Raw genomic sequence first — 23689 nt, 5'->3', positions numbered from 1 at the left:
CTCAGCCTGAAAGAGGAAGCGTGTCACGGATGATTCAGAAGTTGCTTCTCATGTAGATAATTTCCTTCCAGAAGTGCTGGTGATAGCAGCGCAAAGCGGATTCTCAGGGGAAATTACAAAACATCTTGGTAGAAACAAAAACTTAGAGAGTTCTGAGCTTCACTCTGAGAATGAGACCGAGGTTGGCTCGTGACCCTGCAGTGTGTACAAAAGCAGTTAAAGGACAAAAACATTAAGCGTTTGCTAACAAGGCACCAATGGAGAAAATAAAGGAGATCCTTCCGTGAGGCCCAGAAAGCAGTCGGATAGACTGGTTTTCCTCTCAAAGACACTTTTTGTAATTGGTTATCCCCAAATATATGAACTTACTTGCAACTAAGCATAAGGAATAAGCATGGCATGGCTAAAGAGGATGCACCCCCGTTGTGGTTSCCAGGATTGTCCCTTGTTCACAGAATCACACAGAATGTTTAAGGTTGGAAGGGACTTCTAGAGATCATCTAATCCAACTTTCCTGCTCCAGCAGGGACACCCAGAGCATGTGGCACAGGGCGGCATCCAGGTGGGTTTGAAGACCTCCAGAGAAGGAGACTCAACAACCTCCCTGGGCAGCCTGTTCCAGGGCTCTGCCACAGGAAAGAAGTTCCTCACACAGAGATGGAACTGCCTGTTCTGCAGTTTGCACCCGTTTYCCCTTGTCCTGTCACTGGCCACCACTGAGGTGTTGTAGAGGGCGCACTGAGTGTAGCCCGGCGCTCCTACTGCTGGAGACCTGCGGGGTTCACCCCTGTCCTCTCTTCTGGCATCGTTGCTCTTGTGCCAAGTGTCATTCCTGTAGAAACTTCCCACTGAGAAATTTAAACATGAAGAGTTTTTCTGATCTCTTTTAAATAAAGTACCTAAAAATAGACCTCGTGGGAACAGTTTTCCATTTCAAGAACAAAATCCTGCAAAAATGTTTTAATGTAGATTTGGGACCTAATTATTTTTTTTTCAATCATAGCTGTAGTCTTGTGCAGTGTGAACAGCAAGTCCATAAAGGTTCATCCACTCAGAGCCTGGTATTTTTCTTCGTAAGTTTTTCGCTAGACTAAGCTACACTTYCTGTCAGACTAACCAAGGCAGGGAATGCCATGTTAAAACTCCTAGAGTTGGTCTCAGTAATTCTGTACTTCTCACTTATCTGACCAGGRAAAAGTCATCCATTTCTGCTAGGTTACCCCAGGTTAGTACAAAGAGTTGAAATATCTGTCAATCGGGGCAGACATAAAGGGTCCTTAAAAAAGAAATGGCAAGAGAGCTGCTGTAATTAAAACATGATGTTTCGAAGTGATCATTAGATTAGCATTGGTGAGTGTCCAGTAAGTGAACATAAAGTTTTARAGTTGACTAACATGCACTGAAGCTTAATGGTTGTGTTGCCAAAGCCTCTTAAAAGCTTGTTGGAAGTGACTCTGACCAACCTGACGTGGCTTTGACCCACTCTGACCCGTTGAGTGGCGCAGTGAGTGTCTCCTTCAGGGCTGTTTGCTTAGACCACTGTGTCTTGTCCGTGCCCTTCGACAGTGAAAGGTGTAGAACACCTGCTGTAGTGGGCAGGGAGGTAGATCTCAGCTAGGAACGGGCCCAAGATACTGATCAGTTTGTGTGTTGGTGCATCTGTATGTATGTATTTACCAGTGTTCATTCATCCATTTGGGAGGGAGGCTGTTGCAAACACATTTGTACTAGCTTGGGTTGGCACCCGTGCCACAGTCCTGTACTGTCACAACAGGACTAGTTGATCCAGTGCCAGCTTGGACGTTCTTGTGCTCCCAGCATGGCCGTGCCCTTCTCAGGGCAGGAGTGGGGCTGCCCGCGCCTCCCCCCACGTGCTTTATCAATCACTGCCTTTTGTTTTCAATCTGCTGATACGTGTAAGTACATTAAACATTGTGTGAGCACAAGAAGAAACCGTGCACGCTGCCATGGCTCTCTAAGCAGCCCGGAGGACATCACGGCAAGGACTCTCCTGGAGAAAACAACCCTCCCGACYGGTGTGTGGGAGCCATCATCTAGAGAGACTTCTGTCTCAAGAGACTTCAGCGCAAACCCCATCCTTTCTTCCCAGATAGGAAACCCCGAGTCATGGGTGTCTTCCCCTCCTCTGGACAAGAGGTGCTTTTCTCTTGCTCCATGGAAGGTGCCCGASAGCTGCAGCACCTGTAGACAGTTCCTCAGCACCAGAGGAACCAGTTGGTGCCGCCCTCCTGCTTTTCATATGAATAAGTAAAGACCTGTGTTTTTTCCAGCACACACACTGTATGTCTGAACTCGGTAAATAAACCTTAGGCAACCCCAGACAATTCAATTAGAGGCTGTCACTTGGCTTTAAATCATGGTTGCATGATTGCAGGCAATGCCCTTTGGTGCTGTGACAATTTCAGACTTTTCCYCACCTTATTTTCCTTCCCAGCAGCTAAAAGGAAAATATTGAGCGAGTCTTAACTAAGCCAAAGCTTGTCAGGGAGATCTGAGAGAATATAATGCCATTGCAGAGGAGAGCCCAAAACGCTGTGCATGGGAGATACGTTGTGAGCCGCAGACCTTCTTGAGCAAAGTGTCATTTCGCTTATATGAAAAATGGAGAAGAAATTGTACTTTCCTTCTGGGATCCTCGCTATCAGATCGGTAATTTACTGTGGCTGACATTAAGGCAGATGTTGCTGAGTATATTTTTAATAGCTTAAAACAGGAACCGGTTTTGATTAGAGGCCTCTTTTTAGTTTCAGATTTTTTTGCAGAGTGTCACCTTCATTTGTAGCCGCTGGTGGATGCGGCAGGGGTTTATGAGTGCCTGAACCAGAGAAGTGCTGTCCAGTTGCATGGTTTTACAGTGTTACATTATAGGCGAGTATGTAAATGTGTACAGTTTGCTCAGGAATTGCAAGAGCTTCATTTTCAGCCCTAAGTGGTTTTAGGTGGCTCTGGCAGTGCCCAGTGCAGCCAGCAAACAAGGGCACTGCTTCAGTCTTCGTTCTGGATATGAGTAAAAATAAATAAATGTAAAAGCTCTTTGGAGCAGAGGATCAGCCATGTCCCATCYGGAGCCACGTGGTCCTCCTGGCATAATGAGCCAGGAGAGCCAACCTCAACGGTGTCTGATGTGGCCCCGACCTCGTAGCTGAGCATTTGCTGTCTGCAGATTTCACATACAGCTGCAAAGGAAAAGAGATTTAAGTTAAAGAGATTGAGTTAAAATCACTTTCAGGTCCTGTAACTGCTCCTCATTCCACTGCCAACTTTTTCATTTCCTTTTTTTTACCATATTTCCATATTCCTTCTTGCTGTGTGCAAGATTCCTAGAGATACAGGAGAGAGTTCTTGTAAATTCCCTGACAGAAGGGAGACCTGGGGAAGTAAGATACAGTAATATCAATTACCCGGCACTAAGGGCTGGGGTTGTTTCCATGCCACATTGTGTTTGTGGGCAGTCTGATAAAGCCTTGTGCTGTGGCTGGTGCTGATGTTTGAGGAAGGGGTAAAAATCCACAGGAGATGACCATGAGATAACTTTCCCAAGGGCCGGGCTGAGGGATGCCATGAAAACGCAGCCCAGCTCGCATTGTGTTGAACCTGGTGTAGCTGTTACGCTCTCTCTGCTCATTCACACAAGTTTCTGCCCTTAATTACRCTCGGTGGCAATTAATCCCACAACTTAATTATGAACAGCATGTTTTATTTTCAAAAAAAAMCCCTCTTTTATCACTTTAAATGCATCTGCTCGCATTGACCGTTCAGCCTGTCCTCTTTACCCTGCTGGTCTCCTCCTGCCCCGCAGCTGTGTTGGATCCTCCCTGCCCGCGTCCCCGACGAGGTCTCTGCAGAGCCGACGTCTCCACTCACTTTTCTGCTGGACGCCGCTGCTTTTGAAGGCGGTGGTGGGTTTGGGCAAGGCTGTTTTCTCTACCCATTTGGGCACTAAGCTGTCTACCCCGTCCTGGCCTGACTGAGCTCCTGGCGACCTGTGGTTGCTCTGCAGAGCATCCCCTCGTGCCGGTCGCGGAGTGCTCCAAGCAAAGCCGCTCCATATGGAACGTGGGCAGTATGGGAGAGTGCTCCAGCCTCTCCATGTGTTGTCACTAAAAATAAGCAGTGGGAAGTACCTGAARAGTCCCTGTTGTCCCCAGATGCCACAGCCGCTGCCCCAGGGTCCTGCATGGGATATCCCCAGGRTGGATTTGAGCAATTCCTCAGGGGAATGAGCAATTCCTGCCATGGCTACACCTCCTACCCTGAGCACGGCGTGTTTTTAACACGCGGTCCTGGTGGCATGAAAACGAACCTGGATGTGTCCTCACAGCCCAGGGTTTGCAGCGCTGGGCTCTGGTTTGAGAGGTCTGGCCGCTGCTCACAGCTCAGGCACCGGTATCTGCTGTGAAATGGGGGGAAGTCCCTCATCTCGTCACCTTTTGGAGGTTTATCTTCCAGGACAGGCACAGTCCCTTCCCTAACCATGCATATACCTGAAGGGCAACTGCTTGGTCTTAAATGACCACAGTGCAACTGGGGTAGAATAAACCAGAATAAAAATACTAAATTACATGTCAGATAAAGAAAATAACTGGTATTAATCTCTTCAAAAGGTAGTTCTCAGCCTGATGTATTCAGACAAYGTCTTTTTTGCTGTATTAAAAAACACTTGAGCAGTTACTAGTTACAGAAAGATGAGGTTTGGGGGTTGTTTTTGTTTCTTTTGCTGAAGATCGAGGACATCTCTTGTGTTTTTGTAAAGGTCGAGTGTAGCTGCGGCTGATGCCATGGGATAAACTCCACGGTCTCTCCGGTAGCTGGCGGAACCGGAGCCAGCTGCTGTATTTCGTACCCGTGCAGCTATTGAGTCAGGGGGAAAATAATAACATTTCAGGGCAGCAATTAAGACTGGCACATCAGCTCTCCTTCTCCCTTTTGACTCGTTKTGCACAAGTGCTGTCAATTATAACTTGAGATTTCCCCCTCAGCACGGGTACCTGCTGTGGGAGGCAGAGGGGAGAGCTGCCCGTGCAAACTGTAATAATTTAATGCATCCCCCTCCCTGCAGAACCAACTGTGCCATCATTGGGACTGAGGGAAGGGTTTTGACGGTGCCAATTGTGGTTTATTTACAGATTTAAATTCCTCTGCAAGTTGGGGAGATGTGGAGACCTCTTGGAATATTCATGTTTCTGCGCTAGGTGTAGTAGTTAGGTACTGCAAATGTATTAACCACAGGTTTACCCCAAACATGCAAAAACAAATTAGAAATAGGGAAATACAAACACATTTTTCTCATTAGGGGATATAAGTATGTGCTGACTGTAGTACAAATAAAATTTTTATTCCATTTGTGTAACCTTTGGTATTTTAATGAAGTCCTGTTCCTGTGTACAGCGTATGGTTCACTGTCAGATAATTTAACACTAAGAAAATCTGCCTTGAATAAATTAGAATATATTTGCAAATTAATTGGTTAATTAGATTTTAGACATCTCTTGAGGACAGGAGAGGAACAGATGTGTGCAAAAGCCACACAGATAGTTTGGGGATGAGTGTTTCTTGTAGGGTTTTATCACTCAGTTTTGTGAGAAACAGCCTTTTGCCGGTGCCAAAGATTAAAAAACCCTCAGTTTTGAGTGCAGAAGAGCCTCAGACTCTTAATTTCCATGGTGCTGCTGATTTTTTTACCAGCATGTAGACAGAGCCATTTGGACCCGCTGACCAAACGACTGAACAGGCCAGGTAGCTCTCGAATCTCTCCTTTCTTGACAACTCAAAGTGTCCACGAAGCCGTATGGAAATACTGAGAGCTAAACACTTGCCGAGCGGCAGAGAGCTGCCAGCTGGCTTGCTGAGCCTTGCAGCCGAGAAACGTTTCTCAGATGGATCCCAGGATTTGGAAGAATGGTCACTGAAGAAGGAAAACTGACAGGGCAGGTTTTTCTCTCGGCTACGTCGGTGTCAATCCAGAGCAACTCCACTGAGATTCACACCAGAGTAACTGAGAGCAGAATCTGGCCATCATCATCCGCCTGACCACAAAAACAGGGCTCCGTTGAGAGCATAACTCACTTGCCTTCYTCCTGCAAGCCTTTTGCCCCTAATTTGCAGAAAGGCTGAGTTATTTTTGCTTGGTTCGAGGACATGGAGCAGTCATAGAGAAGCAACCAGCTATCGATTACTGAAAGCAATTAGAGATTCTGCTACCAAAACTAGGGCTTGCGTGTTTGTTATTAACCTTAGTGTCCTTCAAAAACAACCTCTGATTAAATGCTGTTTGGAAATGGAGGGAATTTGAAAATTGAATGGCTCCAAAAGCTGTGTCGGGAAGGATTTTCAGCTTAAAAGCAGTGCASCAGCTCGTTGCAATCCTGGCTGATCTTAAGAGCAGCAGAGGTGGTAGGTGACATTACTTGCATCTATTTTTCACCYCCTCTAAAATAATCCGTCAGGCTAAGCCAAAAGTAGAAGCCTCATTGATTGATCAGGCCTCCCCGACGGCTGCTGGTGACTATGTGGCTTTACTTGGGCAGTGTTATCTCCAGGAGCCCGTTTTGGGTGTATTTAGAGCAGTTTGGCAATATCCATCATTGAAAACAATATTTGCCGTGCGCGGCAGGGCAGACGGGAGCCCATTTGCGTCATGGATCATTTCCCAAACAGTCCTGGGGCGAAGCTGGGAACTCGTGCCGTGCTGGCTGCACGGGGCCGGCAGCGCRCGTCACAGGCGGGAGCTTTTCCCGCCCGCGTACCCTCTCCTCGGCTCCGAAAGCCGGCGCTGCTGAGAAGAGCCTTCAGTAACATTCCCTGCGTGACCTTCGCGYGGATTTATAAACAGTTGAGATGGAGCAGAGCGGCAACCTTGCTGCTCTCTGTGTGTGAAAACCAGAGCCCAAGTTCTCCACCTCCAAGTACTGGAGRTGTCACCTGTCCTCGGGGTATTAAGGAGCTTTTGGGGACGGACGATGCCCACTTGGGTGCAGGGTGGCATGGAGGCACTGAGCGCTTGGAGCCCCAATCCCTATGCCAGCTGCTGGAATAGGAAGGGCAGATCCGGGCGCAGGWCTGTGTGTGCAGGCCGGTGTCCCTGGTGGCTGTGTCCCCAGGGGCCGTCTCTTGGGCTCTTGGCCTCTCAACCCCAGTGACCCAATATCCCGGCTTTCCCTTTTCCCCAGCGCGCTCCTGTTCCCACGCAGCATCTGGCCCTTTCCGCTCCCAGCCGGCTCCGTCCCAAGCCCGGCACTGATTTCCTTTGCTGAACCGCAGGGATTATGGAGCTCTCCGCCGCCTGCAGATCAAATTGGATGCGGCAGGTAGCAGCTTTCAGACGGATCTGGTCTGCGTCAAGTGGGAAGCGGCACCTGGGGCGCCCTCCTGTCCAGCCCTTCACCGCGCTCCTCGCGCCTTCATCGGGCAGATCAGCTGCGTTCCTGCACACACATGGGCTCCGGGCTAAGGGGCCGCCACTTTGCAGCTGTGGCAAACGCAGACGGCTCCGGGGGGCCTACACGAACATTTCCCTGTCACCTTCGTGCAAGCACACGGGCTCAAGAAGCCGTTTTGTGACAACTCGTGCACTGGCATCTATGGGCACAACGAGCCCCCCGTCTGCCAGATGTTTGGGGAGAGACCCCAAAATGCCAGGCGTGGTGCAGCCCCCAGACGAAGGGTTAACACCAGCGCCGTCAGCCCTGGCTTCCCCGGGGGCTTTGCTCAGCTGCCTCCTTGTAGACGTGTTTGCCAAGAGCCTGATGTTTACGGCAGCCCTGGGACAGGCAGCGGGGTCACAGGTGGCTCTGAAGGCTGCATTTTTCCCCGCTTCCCAGCAAAGCCGAGGCTGAAGGCTCTCTCCTGAGTTTCTGGGGGAATGTGCTGACGCAGCGACTCTGGCTTCCCCCTGCCCAACTTGGGCGCATAGGGAGGCTGCTGAACGGCACGGGAAGGGCAAGGAGGCGGGAGGTGCCGGGGGGCCGCGCGCTAGGCCGCAAGGATCCAGGCCATGAGGATCCAGGCCACAAGGATCCAGGTTGCAAAGACGTAGGCCGCAAGGATCCAGGCTGCAAGGATCCTTTAGGCAACAAGGATCCAGGCCGCAAGGATCCAAGCCGCAAGGATCTTCCTTCGATTTCTTCTCCTGCAAGGCTCCCGTACCAAGATTTTATGAGATGAGAGAATGATTTTAGCAGAACTACTGCAAAAGATAACAAATGCCAATGTTCCCCTGTAAATTATAAAGGGCTCAGTACATTTCAGTGGAAAAACTGGCTGCATTACTAGACAGACATCATAAACTTTTTTTTGAAAGAGGTAGGGGAAAGAAAGCAAAGTCGTCTGCATAGGAAAACCTCATCGTCCTAATGACTTTGCAAGCTCCTCGGTTTCCAGTTTTTATCAGTTCTTGCCCAGTGTCTGCAGATGAACTCAGAAGGATTTCAAAAATCCATTAAAAAATAACCATTTTAAAATTGTCACCCTAGCACTATCATAAACAAATGAGTCTGATTATTTTTTCCGCTTTTCCCCCTTTCCCTGTGAGTTTATGGATGCCACTATTAGTTTTACCCTAAGGATAATCACAGAGTGCACCTTTCATCTGACAATTTTACCCTGATGATCATCCCTATGAAAAAGTCCCATAAAGAGTTTTATAGGAATGAAACCAATTGATATCTAGAGAAACGTAATACTCTTTTGTATATAAAAAGAGCTATTTTATGAACTGTCTCATTAATCAGACAATTAATTCTTGATTATATTCAGTTGTGTGTGTTTAAAGTAGCAAAAACCTTAAAGATTCTTTGGTACTGAGTTTAGCCTGTTCTTGTTTAGTCTTAGGAAGGGACTGTTATTACTGTTACTCTAGTAGATCTATCAGAGTAGCATGGGGAACTGCTTATCGGAAGACGCTGTTCCTGGACATTTCAGTAATCATCTAATATCATGACGTTTGCTTGTTAAAATATGGGAGGAAGTGGTTTTGTGCTCTTGGCAGTCAGAAAACAGTCGGATACGAGCAGCTTTTATAGAAAATGGCAGGCCAGATGGACCATCAGATTACTTTGTCTGATCTCCTACATATTGCAGCGCATTCTGTGTCAGCCGTTTACCCTGTAGTGAGTCCGGTAAATTGGGTTGAATTATAGCATCTCCCCCCGAAAAGCATTCGCTTTTGATGTGAAGAGATCCCTTAATGGAGAAGCCACCATCTCATGGCAATTTGTTTCAATGGTTAAAATGCCCTCAATGCTGGGAACTTTGTGCAGATTTCTATTGATATTTGTTTGGCTTTAACTTCCACCTTTTGATTCTCATTTCTCCTTTCCTTGGTAGATTAAAGATCTCTCAGTTCCCTTTCTTTTACTCCCCATGGAGATACTTATGTGCTGTAATCAAGTCTCTGCTTATTCTTTTCTCTGATAAGCTGAGCAGGCTGAGGTCTTTAAGTCTCTCCCAGTAGGACATTTACTCCAGTTCCTTAAATAACTTTTCTGCCTCTTTTCTTTGTGTTCATTTATTCAACGTCCTTCTGAAAGTGTAGGGTGTTAGCACTGAATGCATCCCAGTATCTCTCTCACTAAGCGTGGATAGAGAGGCAAAATTTCTTCTCTATTTGTACTCACGGTCACTACATCTAGGGATTCATTCACCCTTTTGTAACAGCCTTGAGTAGCCTGTCCACCTCGCCCTTACAGTCCTCAGAACTGCTGCTTGCTAAAGGAAAAAATTCCTGTCTCAGATGCCAAGCATTACAGTGGAATTTGGTTTCTGGAGTTTTATAGTCTCTTAAACTGTCCCTACAAGGTGGCTGTGCTGCGTGAGGACGTTCCAGAGACTTGCTCCAAGGCTGCTCCTTTTTAGCCTCCGACGCCAGCAGAAACTGCTGACGCGTCCAAGTGGGCTTCGAGGCACTGCTGAAGGAAGGTGCCTGGACCGAGGTCTGCTTAACCTCCCTGCTTCTCCTTGCTTAACCTCTTTGCCTCTTACTGGGGTTGTGGTTGCCAGTCCTGTGAGCCTAAGATTTCCTTGATGAAATAGCAGGTGAGTTTCTTCATGTGTCAGGAGGGGCTCAGGAATGGTGTGCAAGCATCATGGCTTTCCAGATGAAATTCCTTTTCCAACAGTGCAGAGCCCATGTGTGTCTCTATGTACGTGTATGCAGACTTGTGCACCTGGGTTTTTACATACCAGTCTTGCACATTCAGACTGGAACTTAACATACCCTTGTGTCACCGTGAGGAATGTGGATAAGACTCTCTCCAACCCTATTGACTTGAATATAGTTGCCCCGATCGGATGTAATGTTAAGTGAAAACCACTGGAGTTGCATAAACAACCCTATAAAAGGTGCTACGAGTAACTGTAAGCAACCTAATAAAAGCCAGATGCAAATTCTAAACGTAATTTAAATCTCATGGGGCTTACATTTTTTTTAACTGTGGCTCGAGAGGGAAAATGGAGCCCTGCAGCAAAACTTGGTGACGTAAAAGTGTCACAGACCTGCCCTTTTCCTCTAGCTGCCTTTTTGCTGAGAAGAGCAAATAACAGAAAACTTAACTTTTGCTTTACTGTGATCATCAGAAGCAAGTTGTCACACGGAAGGCACAGATCTGCTCAGGGACAGGGTGGATTTTACCTGGACACTCTTTGGAGCACAGACACAGTTTCAAAATTGCACCTGCCATAGACTGATTTTCCTTTGTGCTACCAAACCCCAAAACAGCAATGGGAGTTATTAGTAAAAAACAAGCATTGATCCACTTATACATTTCCTCCTGCTACCTCCTACTTTTGTATATATATATATTTTGCATTTATATATATATATATATATATCAGTCACTGCTGGCTACAATGAGAAATAAATTTCTTGTGTTTCCTGCCTTTCCAGTTAGCATTCTGGCGCTCATTACTGCAGCAGTAAGTCCTCATTAAGTTCAGAAGTGCCTGCTGTTACAGTCTCTAATTTAATATCTTAATCTGAATTACCAGATTTGCAAATCTTGTCTTTTGAAACCTTATGATGGCTTCTACCCCTTGGCAACTGGCTTCAAAATCCTGAGCCCATATTTGCAGTGACTCCTGCACCCCCCTGCAAATCTCCACATTACTCCTGCAGTTCCTAGTACGGGATTTCTAGCGTTCCCTAACTGGAGCCGAGCTGGGATGTGACAGCTCTTTGCTTTAGAACCGAAAGCAGAATAAGGAGGGTGCAGATGAAGTGAATGAATAGGAAAGAGCTGCGTGAGCTTCACCTGCCTCTCCAAACATGGTCACTCTTCCCTACACGCTCCGGGGAGAAATCCAAGGGCCAGCAGTTGCCAGGTTTATAAATAATTGCATTGATTTTGGGCTCTGGCTGAAGTCGATAGCAGCTACAGAAGGAAAGCTGCAGGATGAGGCTCTCTCGAGCACGGGAGGAGGCACTTTCAGAGCAAACAAGATTCGGGCCCTGTTGAGGGCTGCTGAAAATCCCTTTGAGCAGCCATGGGAAGCTCCTGAGCAGCAGCCATGCCGGGGTTTCACCCTCAAGTTCAGAGCTGTGCTGTTAAAACAGGGAGAATTTGTGGGTTTATTCCCTATCCCTGGCCTACTTTTGAGGTTAGCCTTATTTTTAAAATGGAGATAGAAATACTTGAGATCTTGATATAATAGGTATAGGAGAACTAAAACAACTGAAATTCTGTGGTGTTCCTATAGCTGATTTCTTCTGGGTGCGGATAAATCACCTCTCCCTTTCACTCAGAGCTGTTCCATGGATTTGCTGAAAGATTTTTTTCTCCAAGAGTGCTCACATTTTTGGGGTCAGAAAGGTTAGACAGTGCATGGCTCTGCCAGCAGTTCCTGCATAAAAGCCCCCTTTTTTTTGTTGTTTGAAACAAATCTAGTCATTCATAGAAACAGACTCRGCATAATTAGGCCTAGCATTGCACATCATCTTTGCTTTCCATTTTTAGATGTTGCAGCTAGAGAACTATAACTTTTAAAGAGGCCAACAAGTCACTGAGAGGCTTGATAGCCGTAATGGGAAAAACTGATAAGCTTCATAAGGACTATTTTAAACCATTTGGTAACGAGCTCACCAGACACTCAAGGCATGAATAGAAATGCTGACCCCTTCCCATTCAACCTCCAGTGTCTTGTGGTTTCCGTAGTATCCTACAGAAATCCAAATCCTATGGGCAGCTTAGGAGAGAGGACAGTGCTCCCTATGGCAGAGTGCAGTAAGCTCTGGTGGACCATATCTTAAAATGGCCACAAAATGCTGATTTTAACTCCTTTTAATGTATAGGGCTATTCAGCGTTATCTGGCATTTCTTCTTCTAAACATTCAATAACCCCAGATATTGTAGCATGAAACTCTAGAAAACTGATCCTCTTTAGCATTTTTTTTTACCTCCAGTTTTCAATAAAGAGCTATTTAAAATAATTAAGAAAGATTTGGAGACGTTTTTTTTTTTTTTTTTGTCAGGCAGCAGGGAATCGTTGGCTTCAGAGCTTGCAGGTGTTGACAGGTGAGAAATCTCACAATAAGTCTTTTATTTCTCTGCACTCTGAGACTTTCAGGTATGTCCTGTAATCTCAAAATTGGACTAGGTGGCAGATGAGCTGAAATTTGTTTCTTTGTTCCGAGAATGCGSTATGGATTTTTTCTTTGTTTGGGGCTTTAATCCAAACTGATGCYTTAATAACTAAAATTCCAGTTGTAGGATTTTTTTTTTCTTTCTAAGTAAGAGAAGAAACCAGTAAGAGCACTGAGTTGGCAGCGGAAAGTTGCTCCAAAGACGTTCGGAGCTGAACGGCTGGAGCACCTGAGGTTGGGTCCTGAGCCTGGGGGCTCCTTAGGGCACCCGTTGGACACTGCTCCATGGCTAGAAGAACACGAAAGACCTAACAACACGACCCAGTGCAGACAAGAATACAATATGCCCCATTTAAGAGTTATTTGTTAAAATGTGGAGAGTTAGGTACAGCTTTTAGCTGAATTCCGTATTTTCTGTGCAAAGTAGGCTTAGGAGCTGGAGCCAGCTTTGGGGCTGGGAGACGTTCCCGCATTTTGCAGCACTGCAGGGCTCCGAGGCACCTTCACCATCAGCAAGTGGGAAGAAGCGTCGCTTTGTCTGTGTGTTAAAATATTCAAAAGACCTGTGTGATCTCCAAGAAGTGGCACGGCAGGGGCACCCGAACRATGCAAAGTGTGGGGCATCATTTAACGTGGAAGGAATTGTGCTGGAGAGAAGCTGCCTACCTGGCCGTGCCTTGAACTCCTAGGTAATCTTACTGGGCTGCTCTTACCTTGAGGTTGGGTGGCCCAAGCCGCTTGCAGGGTGATGAGTGCCCGGCGCGCGCGGCGGGCAAAGCAGATTGCGAGGCGGTCGCTCGGAAGCGGGGCCGGGGCTCAGGCCCCTTCACTCGCACTCCGTGTGCATGTGGGCTGGTGCAGGCAGCGGCCCTGGCTGCGAGGCCTCCCCTCAAGCAGGGCCGAGCTCGGCCCTGGTGCTCTCCACGGGAGCTCGGCAGCACTTGGGCCTCCTCCCGGGCCTCCTCCCGTGTCCCTTGGCAGCGCCCACATGTTTGCACAAAATGGCATGTGCTGAGAAATCCTTAAAACTTATTTATCTGTTAGCCCCTGCCTTGATTTAACGGCTTGTGTGTCCAAGCATTTCTCCGTGTGATACGTGAGTGGGCAGAGTGCCCCCGTGATTCCACTGAGGACTTCAGAGGCGATTTCRGGTTCCATGGCTGACAAAAGCCTCTCACCACCATGGTTTATATTTTTACCAGCCTATTAAMCTGAAAGGTGTACCCTCTTTTTCTATTTTTTCCTAACTACTATTCTGAGCTGAAAGAATTCTTTACACAGAACGGAGAAAACGTTTGCACCTTGACATGATTTGCCACATGTTTCCACGGATTCATTTCCAGCGCTGGSCCTAGGGGAATTCTGTGGCGTTTCCATGAGTTTTGCCCCATTCTGAGGCTGGGCTCGTCCTCATGACCATCCTGGCCCCATAGCTGCGTGCCCAGAGCGCCGTTTCCTGTGGGCACCCGCTGTCCTTGCCCCTCGGCGGCGTCTGGACGTGGAGCGGGGACTTTGCCGGCATGGACCGAGCTGAATGCAGTGCTCCATCCACTGCCTTTCAGCGCTTGGCAAGAAAATCCCTTTTATGTGAGTTTCAAGGTCGTCAGATATCATTATAGCCAAGTATTAAAAATTTCAAAGAAAGGAGGCAGTGTGTTTGATTTATAGAATAATTATCTAGCTTAGCTCTAACTTGGCTTTGGCAGTGGTTTTGCAAGCACTCGAAAATTAAATCCATTTTTTATGGCACTACAAGGTATTATCTCACAGCAAATGATAATTAAACACCTGTGAAATCAATTAGCCCTTTAAGCAGGAGGGGAAAAAGAAAAAAAAAAAAGTTTTCCAATTATGTTTTTGCACCTCCAAACTTTCTAATTCCAGAGCCAACACGTGTGGAGAGGGAGGGAGAAGGGCAGCCAGCCTCTGAGCAAGCAGCAAGGCGCACGGCAAGTGGTCCATGGTGTCGGCCCCTTCCCGGGTGGATGCTGGATCCGTGGACCTCGGCTCTGGGCAGCCCCTGCCCGAGGCACCGCCGAGCTGACAGGAAAGGCTTCAGTGCCAAGTTGTATTTGATGGGTTATTTAAAAGCCAAGATACCTTAATGGAAACCCAGCAGTGAGGCACTCCGTGTGACCACACGGGTTTCTTCTCAGCCTCTCCAGCCTGTAGTTCAGAGCCGTCTGTATTAGGAATTCATACGTGCAAAACTGGCCGGTTGGTTAATAGCTGACACTTAATATACTGGAAAACTAGGAAAGGCTCTGCCTTTTAGCCTTGCAATATAATGTATGTGTAGTGTTGTARCTGTAGCATGTGGAGTGATGCAGATACTTCGGGAAGAAGCAGTGCGAGGTCATGGACTTGCAGATTCGGTGCGCAGCCCTGGACATATTTGGTCTCGTGCCACTGCAATTTTTGGCTTGGGAAAGAAAAACAGCTCTCGTCCCATCTGACATCCACAGTGGTATGTGCCCATGCTCCCTGCCAAGGATGAGCTCCAGCGTCTTCCAGAAGATTGATTATGTGTGACGCTCCTAAAATACRCCCTGCTGGGCTAAATCCATCTTATTTGTTCTGCTCCTGTATTTCCATGTGAATTTTGATGGAGRTGAAGTTTGGCTGCTTAGCAGAGTGCAGTTTATGGAGTTTTATGGGAGGCAGGACAGGGCGCTGGGGCTTCCCAGGTGTTTTTAGAATATTTCAGAATATTTCAGAATATTTAAGGTTGGAAGGGACCTCTACAGATCATCTAGTCCAACCTTCCTGCTCAAGCAGGCACACTTAGAGCATGTTCCTCACTACCTGAGGAACAGCCAGCCCAACCAGCCCTCTCTGTCTCCGGGTCTCCATCTGGAAAGGGGAGAAGGTGGTGGGAGCCTGTACCTAAGAGTCACCTAAGCAAATACGGACATTGCTTTATGGTTTTGACGTGACAGGTGGCATCCATCTGGATAAAGTACAGTTGTGAGTAGCTGGACACACGTGYTGCTCTCAAACAGCATGGCCTCTTCCTGGGACCTCTTTTCAATGAGGTGTGGGTGGCGATTGGGGAAAAAAATGAAGTTTATATCAAAAAAATCAGTAGTGAAATTGTTTCCCAGGGTAGTTCATAATCTCTTAAGTGTAGTGACATGGGGAAGTGCTTAAGCTGTAAGCAGGAATGTTTGGCATGGCTGATTAGTTGCTGCAGAGCCTCCACAGCCGCCCAGGCTCCTGAGGATAACGGAGGAGCAGGAATTCCAAGCAGCTGCCTAATCCCGCGGCTGATTGACAAGGTCGGCACATCAAAAAAAGGAAAAAGAGCAGGAAAAAGAAAGAAAAGAAGGGGGCCGACAGAAGCAATGTGCAGGATCAAGGAGTTAAAATTGTAAGAGCATTTTGCTGAACAGCATTTCTTCTTCTGGTAATTGCCCACACAGCGTTTTAGTGTTTACACCTGCATGATAGATGGGGATGCACAGTGTTTTCTCAGCTATGGGTGGTAGCAGGGAGGGGATATTTCAATTAAAGTGTGAATAAATTAGAATTGATTACAAATAGAGCTATTTGTTTGTGCTACCTGAAAAGGTATTAGCTGCGTGCATGGGGCACTTAATCATTATGGAAGGAAGCCTGGAAGTTAATAACCCTCCCCGGCGCTCCATGTGGAGGGACGGGAGCCTCAGGTTCCGTCTGTGCTGTGGTTTCCAGCGGCCTCCAGGGCTGGGAACGGAGCCGCAGGAGACGCAGGTCATTCGGGCCCCATGATGCCAACTACACTGTGAGCAGCTAGCTCTCCCTGTGACGCTCGATGTTAGATAGATCTGCCCACTTCCAGGGCTGGAAAGGGAGAAGGAAGAGCAAGAAGAACCTCTCCTAAGGGCTTGGCCGTTTTCCTCTGTTGCATTAGCCACCGGGGCCAGCGGGGAGGGGGGTTATGACGCTCCACTGCCTCCCAGAGGTCTCCTTCGGACAGCCAGGAATCAAACCCGTATTCCGTGCAGGAGCTGTGTTTGCAAAGGGCTTTGCAGTAGGAGGCTGTGGTGGCCAGTGTGTCTTCCAAATGGTGCATGATGACATGCAGAAAACATGAAAGGTCTCTGCAAAAGGCTACTGTAGAGTATTACTCTGTTCATATAAAACATTTCCACCATAAATGCGGCCTAAGGTTCTATCTAAATGCGGGGCTAGGTTCTATCTCTTGGTTAAATCAGCGTCACCCACGTTGCTCTCCCTACTACCTAGGAACTAGCAGAAGTAAAATGAGAGCATTGTGCTGAAGGGTTTCAAAGGAAGAAAGATGATTAATCGCAGAGCGTTACCTGCAGGGGATTAAATTCAAAATGACTCCTTCAGCGCTGCACTCAGAGCTGGTGTTGAGCTGCCTTAAAACATATAAGTTGTTGCTGCAGTGAAATTTGCTCGTGGAAAGCGTCTCTGGTGCAGTTCATGAAGTGTTGCTGGAAGCCCGTGGTGGATATTGCTCTGCTCTGGTTCTGGGCCTGTTATAGCTGGGGGCTCCTTCTGCCCTGTGCAATTCTGTGCCCCTGCATCAAGGCCACAATGCGGCTCTCTGCGCGCCTGTGATGTAGATAAATTGCTGGATGACCGTGGACCATGCGATTCCTGAGCCAAGCAATAAATCACAGGGCCAGCTTTAAAGAGCACACATGGGAGCGAGGCGCTAACTAGTTTTCAGGTGGGCATTGGTCAACACAATCCTCTTTTCCTTTGAAAAACTACCCTAATGCCAGTGAATCAGATGTGAGAGAAGAGGTGCCAGTGTAAGAGGCGGGCGGCATGTGGGGGTCTCGCTGCCGCTCGCCTCAGTCCCGGTCTCTCTCACGCTTTGTGGGCAGTTTGTGGCCTTCRAGGGCATTAACAGGATTTTACATTTTTAGCAAGCTAATGACKGGGGATTTCTGAGCCCTTCGGGGTATTCTATTCCTGGTATTTATTAAAATCTGCTGTCGAACAGTATGCAGGGAACGCGATGGGGCTGAGACCTCTCCGTGTGGGAAGGAAGGGCGGCTTTACAAGCGGCGACCTCCTTTTCCCATGTTCCCGCTCCCGGACCTTTTCCCGCCGCGTGCCGGGTCACCGTGGGCTCTGGAGCCACGACGTCCTTGTGCATCAATAGGGAGAAAGAAATGGCTGCTGCACATATGGAATATATATATTTTATTTAGCCAGAGTTGAGAGCTGATTTTTAAAGGAGCCTACTTTGAAGTCTGTTTTGTAGTTTTAATTAATGCAACGCGGGTTTTCATTTTACTCTCAGTGGAGATAATCTTAATCCATTCACAGTGACCTTTTCTTGTGCAAATTAGCTATACACGCTTGTTTAAGCAAATGGGCCTTTGCAAGATGTCGTTGCCTAAAGACGGCGCTTATAATTGAAAATTGGCTTACTCCCATCTGTCTGGCCTGTGAGAGATTATAAATGTGGCTCTGGACTTTGTCATATACAAAACGTAATCATATACATGTATATACATGTACCCACATACACGAGAAATTCACCSGGCCTGCCAGCTATGATTAAGGAAGATTATTAGTGTTAGAAAATTTCAGTGCCACAAGTTACTGTCAAAATAACGTCTGTCTTCAGAGCCCAAGCAGCTTCAGCAAAGAGGGATATTTAATCTCGATGCTTTTGTCCTTGGGGGCGCCGGCTGGGGGAGTCGGTGCCGTTTGCAGGCCCAGAGGTTCCCCCGCTCTACAATAGCTGCTCATAAGCTACTAACTGCCTTGAAACTGTTGGTGCTTGATGCGTGTTCTTGGTGAACGRTTTGGAAGTGACTGATGGCACCAGCAAAACCCCAGGAGCATCTGGTGGGAAGGTTGGGCTCCAAGGAGCAGGGGTCGGTGCCGCTGCCGGGTTAATTGCCAAAGTTTGGCTGCCAAAACAGTTTATCCCCGTTCCTCTCGCCGCAATCCCGAGGGAGATGCAGGGAACCTCCACCCCCTTCCTTAATGCCTGCTTGATAAGCAGAGCTTTGCGTGGCGAGGTTGGAGTGTTTGTGTGCTCTTTACAAACCTCTGGGGCAGGAATGAGCACAGTTGTGCAGTTGCCTAAATCTGAATAGCAGGCGGCTTCACAGAATTACCCTTGACAGCACTTGGGATATAAAAAGATTTAATGTAAGTTTATTGTCGTGCGCTCGCGCTCACCTACTTATACAGAAAAGAGTGATTATCACTCAGGCAAAATCACTATTTTCATTCCGTCTTGTGGCTGCTTTCTACAGCTGTTTTTTCCCCACACCGGTTGCTCCTCAGGATGAACAAAAAGGAGCAGGAGAAAGGGCAGCCCCGCGTGTGCCCGTGCACACGCAGCTCCTTAGCCTGGTGCCGAGCGGCCTCGTCGGAGCTGATTTCACCCAGATGTGCCTCGCGGCTGCTGGCGTTTTCCCGCGCGGTTRCCCCAGGGCTCCCCGCTAACTGAACCTTCCCTTTTCTCCCCTGTCCTTGTTAGGTATGATTACCGTGAAATGCTGCACAATGCCACTTTCTGTCTGGTTCCCCGTGGCCGCCGGCTGGGCTCCTTCAGGTTTCTGGAAGCCTTGCAGGTAAGAGGCGGGTCTGCGGCTCCGCAGCGGGCGCTGAGAGGGGGCAGGAGGGAAGGGAGCTTCATTTCCCTCCCCGGCCCTAATCCACTTTGCGCAGGCCCCTGTTCATGTGTGTGGAGCAATTGGCAGCTTTTTCCCAGGAGGGGCTCAGCTCCTCCGGATGCCAAATTGTGGTACCTCCAGGAAGAGGGTTTCCTGCTTCCCSCAGGGCCTTGAGGCTGGCCTGGGCCCCAGCACTGTGTTGTCAAGTTGGAAGGCCTCCCATGGGAGGCGCCGACCCCTCCAAGGAAACCCCATGGCACTAAAAATGGCTTTTTGTTTTCACAAAGCCAAACTGGATCTGCCTGTGCACTGCCCGCCGTGTGATGCTGCACGCTGACGGTGCAGAGCGGCCTGGGGCTTCAGCACCCCAACTTCAAGCATGGCATGAAGCAGGAGGTTGATGTRGGGTGGTCTTGGGTGGCTTGTGGTGTTCTGGAGCTGTATTCAAGGGCAGCACACAGGATCTCCTTCACAATTTAAAGCTATTTCAGTTGGTGGCTCTCCCTTTGTTGCTTTTGGGCAGCAGGAGAGGTCAGAGCAAAGCGGCTYCTGAGTGCCCATGGAGTGAAGCTTGGCAGCGTGCGGGGCAGGTCTCTGCCACCAGTCTCCACTGACTGCCACCAGCGGAGATGTTCCCTAGAAAATCCCAAATGGCACCAGGTGCTTGTGTTGGGCCACTGAATCCCACCCCTACTATCATAGTGGAGATCCAAATTCTGGACTGTCCTGCGCAGGAGAAGATTAATGGCCTGCGAAGTGCAATGTCTTCTCCAGCGCCTTCGGAGGAAGCAGTAGGACAGAGTTCATGGGGATGATGAGTAACTTGAGATCCTCTAGAAAGCACTCGCTGATCTCCTCTTTTCTTGKCTGGGCCCACGATCAGTGCGGGTCACACAGTTTCCATCAGGTACATGGCCTCAGGAGAAGAAAGCAGTGGTGGGTGCATCACTGTGCAGAACTTGGAGGGCTTCCTAATGGTGGTGGCAAAATGCAGGGGTGCTGGGTGACCCTATAAGACTAGCAGCAGTCTGCACCGATTAGGATGAATTCCAGATTTCTCTCTCTGCTTGGATGTGCTGAGAGTCATAATTCACGTTAGCAGAATCTTTTAAACATGGAACGACGTTGCTGAATGTTTTCTCGTTGGCTTTTCATGCACTAATGTAATTTCTTTACAGAAATCACAGTTCTTTACACATTAAAGGCACTGCTTTCATACAGAGGCCTGASTAGTGTAAGATCCTGCGTGCAATACACGTTACCAAGGCCTGCACAGCAGTCCAAAAGTTCCTCTTTATTCCATCCTTTGGACCCCAGTGTGGATGAGACTCAGGGCACTTAGGCTTGGTTTGGCCCAAAAGAAATTGAACCAGAGCACAGGCTTGATACTAGTCTTCTGGTAATGGAGCAGAGTCTGTCTTCAACAGACTCTCAGTCTGGATCCTGTGTTTAGATCCAGCTGACCAGATATGGGAGCAATCACAGAAATAGCAAACTATTTAGTGAACGTTCACTAGCTTGCCCTCTGTGCAGAGGAACTTGCACAGCGTGTAGAAGAGGAGATAAATTAGATGAATTGTGCGGTTGGGAARAGCGTGCTAAAAGTACATGCTTTTTGTGTGTTTAACAGAAAGCAATTATTTTTTGTAGACACATTTCCAATGATGACAGGCAAGTTTTACAGTTACTTCCAATTGGAGAAGTGCTATCAAATGGGTTAGGAACTTCTCACTTGCCTTGCAGAAGAAAAAAATGCTCTAGAATTAAGTCTGACATACATTTGCTATAGCGTTGTCTTACAGCATATTGTAAAATTGAGGGAATTAGCTCCCTGCTGAATGGTTCACAAAGCAGCGAGAAAGGCCATCATTTTTTATTAAATCCTCCAATGTTATATTTATAGAACTTCACCGGTTCTATCCGAGTCCATCAGCATAAGCACAGGCTTTTGGTTGCCTGCAAAACCTACCTTGGCGGTGAATAAGAGCAAGCACAGAAAGGAAAGCCCTAAAAACCTGCCCTGCCCTGCTGTTGACTCCAGCCCCTGGTGTCCTTTGCCACGTGGTCTTTCTTTGTGATTGCTTTCCGTGAGAGCTGGGTCAGAAGTGCTCCAGAAAGTGACAGGAATTGCCCTGGCGTGGACCTCGGTGTGGGCAGCAGCGCTGGGCTGCACGCCYGGCCTGGCCTCTAACCCGGCCCGGCCTCTAACCCGGCTSGGCCTCCTCTAACCCGGCTCTGTGTGCAGGCCGCCTGCGTCCCCGTGATGCTCAGCAACGGCTGGGAGCTGCCCTTCTCYGAGGTGATCGACTGGAACCAGGCCGCCGTCATTGGGGATGAGAGGTTGTTACTGCAGGTAAGAGAAGGGCTGCGGCCAGCAGCGGACTCGCCGCTTGCTGCTGCCGCCCGCCCGAGTGGATGGGGAGGATGAATCCAAAAGGTCAGGGCTGTAATAAATAAAAAAGGAAAAAAAAAGTTATCCTGAAAGGGCTGTCTGTGTCACACGGGGTGTGAGCTCATTTAACGTGACATCATTCACTGCTTGACCTCAAGGTCTCGGCCACATTCCTAAATGGAAGAGACCTATTTATTTATTTATTTATGTTAAGAGCACAAAATTTCCTTCAGTGTCTGGAGCAGCTGGATGCCTCTCTGAGACAAGGTGGTCTGGAAGCAGATGCTATCRTAAGACACAAAATACTTGAAGTCCCTCTCTGTTCTCATGCTTCACAAATACCTTATTCTTGGGGGACATTACCAGTGCTGCCTGGCAGGTCCCACAAGGACTCCTCAGGAAAGCAGATATTTCCTTAAGAGGAATAGGAATAGGTTAATACCTAACATTTCTATGAGAAACAGTACCAGTCGCTTTTATGTTATCTGAATCATGTAACATTTTTTTTCTGAAGTAATGTTCATATCACTTAATTGTTAATCTCGTTGAGACTGTGGAACAAAAGTGAGCTGAGAAACTGGAAATGTTGTGTTTCCTGCAGCATCTGCTTTTGTTGCTAACTTCTCTAGACTTTATCTTTTTCCCCAACAATTTTTATAGTCTAACTATGTCTCCTTAAAGCATGTAGAGAAATTGAAGTCAGGAAAAATTATTGAAATATTGCTTTCCCCAGAGCAGCATTTGTTGGAAGGCTGTCATGCAACGTTAAGCCCAGATCCAAAAAAAGATCTAGGATCTGTGTGATCCCAAACATAAAATTCCACCTTGGTTACATGGAAGCTCTTCCTGTCCTCTTGAGAGCATGTTGATATTAGTAGGTAAAAGACAGGACGTTTCAGACTTTTTTTTTTTGTTACAAAAAGTGGATTTTGCAGACTGAGCTAAGTTAGGGTGGGGGGTTGTGGATGCCATAGCTGCTGCACGTGGATGGCCTCCTTACTCCCTGAGAAGAGGGTTTGGGTTTTTGTGGAGTTCAGCTCATTCCCAAAGCTATTGTCAGCTATGGAGAGAAGTCCTCGAGGTGCAGATGTCCTGGCTCCCCAAAAATGAAGTGCCTTTGAAAATCTCATTAGATGCCTATTTACTTGTCTAAAGACGTAAATATTTGTCTTGCTGGCCCAGCAATCCTGCTGAAGTGCTACCTATAGTCACTAATGAGTAACAAGCTGCAAATATAAAAGAGACATTTGATTTTTTTGCTTCTGTGGACAGCATTTTTTTTGTGAGCAAAATTATTTCGCTCTTCAAATAATAATAATTTGCTGATCTTCATGCTTTCCTGTAACACGCCATTCGTTCCCTTCCCAGCTGCTTCCATATTGAACAGCTACTGCACCATTATTAACAGTGTTTTTAAAGAGCTGGCAGCGGGCCTGAATGTCTGCTCTGGGAAATGTTTTTGTTATGTTACAGTTTTTCATTTCCTGTTTTAGAGCAGCTCAGATGTTTTTATTTGCATATTCCCCTCATCATTGCACCAGGAAAGCTTAATCCAGCCTCTCTGCATTTATTTGCGTTGCAGGATTTTTTCCTCCCTCCCCCTCCTTATTATTGAAATGACCTTTTATTAAGACGTCATCCAGCTCTAATAATTCCAGTGTAATCCTGCCAGATTAGTATTAATACATCATTTTCCCCACCTGTCTTTCTGGACAAGCAGATTAATAACTAATAGGCAAATGCAGTTAAAACGGGAGCTCTGAGGCTTTTTTTTTTCACCTTGGCACACACTGTAGTCTGTGCAGTGAGAACTTCTTGCAGGAGCCCTTGTGGTCAGAGCAGCCTTTGTGCTTCAGAAATGTAGCTGGGAAGGAGTCCTGGTTTTCTATGCTGCTCATACACATGTACGAACATATGTGTGAGGTTACATATTGTGACGTGAAATGTCTAATTCTGGGGGAAAAATATCACACTGCCACTGTGAAGTGCTTTTGGTTGTGTGTTTGCTTGTGATAATGATCACAGGTACATGTGATTTATGAATGTCCATGTACAGCAAGTACAGGTAATGTTCAGCATCCCTGCACTTACTGGACCCTTGTTCTA

The 23689-nt window shown here is 47.5% G+C and overlaps 1 protein-coding gene across 1 annotated transcript in view; it reads left to right on the top strand.

Annotated features, from left to right (window-relative positions):
* Positions 1-23689, top strand: part of EXT1 (exostosin glycosyltransferase 1) — a gene marked incomplete at its 5' end in the record, with an annotated part of 150725 nt that overhangs the window by 107157 nt on the left and 19879 nt on the right. Inside the window, 2 exons of the mRNA XM_026040738.1 lie at positions 19056-19149; positions 21437-21544. Of these exons, the coding sequence (XP_025896523.1) occupies positions 19056-19149; positions 21437-21544 (202 nt within the window). The remainder of the gene's footprint in view (positions 1-19055; positions 19150-21436; positions 21545-23689) is intronic.

Source organism: Nothoprocta perdicaria, unplaced genomic scaffold (genome assembly GCF_003342845.1).
Source record: "Nothoprocta perdicaria isolate Ctin4 unplaced genomic scaffold, notPer1 scaffold_263, whole genome shotgun sequence".
NCBI classification, from domain to species: domain Eukaryota; kingdom Metazoa; phylum Chordata; class Aves; order Tinamiformes; family Tinamidae; genus Nothoprocta; species Nothoprocta perdicaria.
This window is presented reverse-complemented; position numbering and strand designations above follow the sequence as displayed.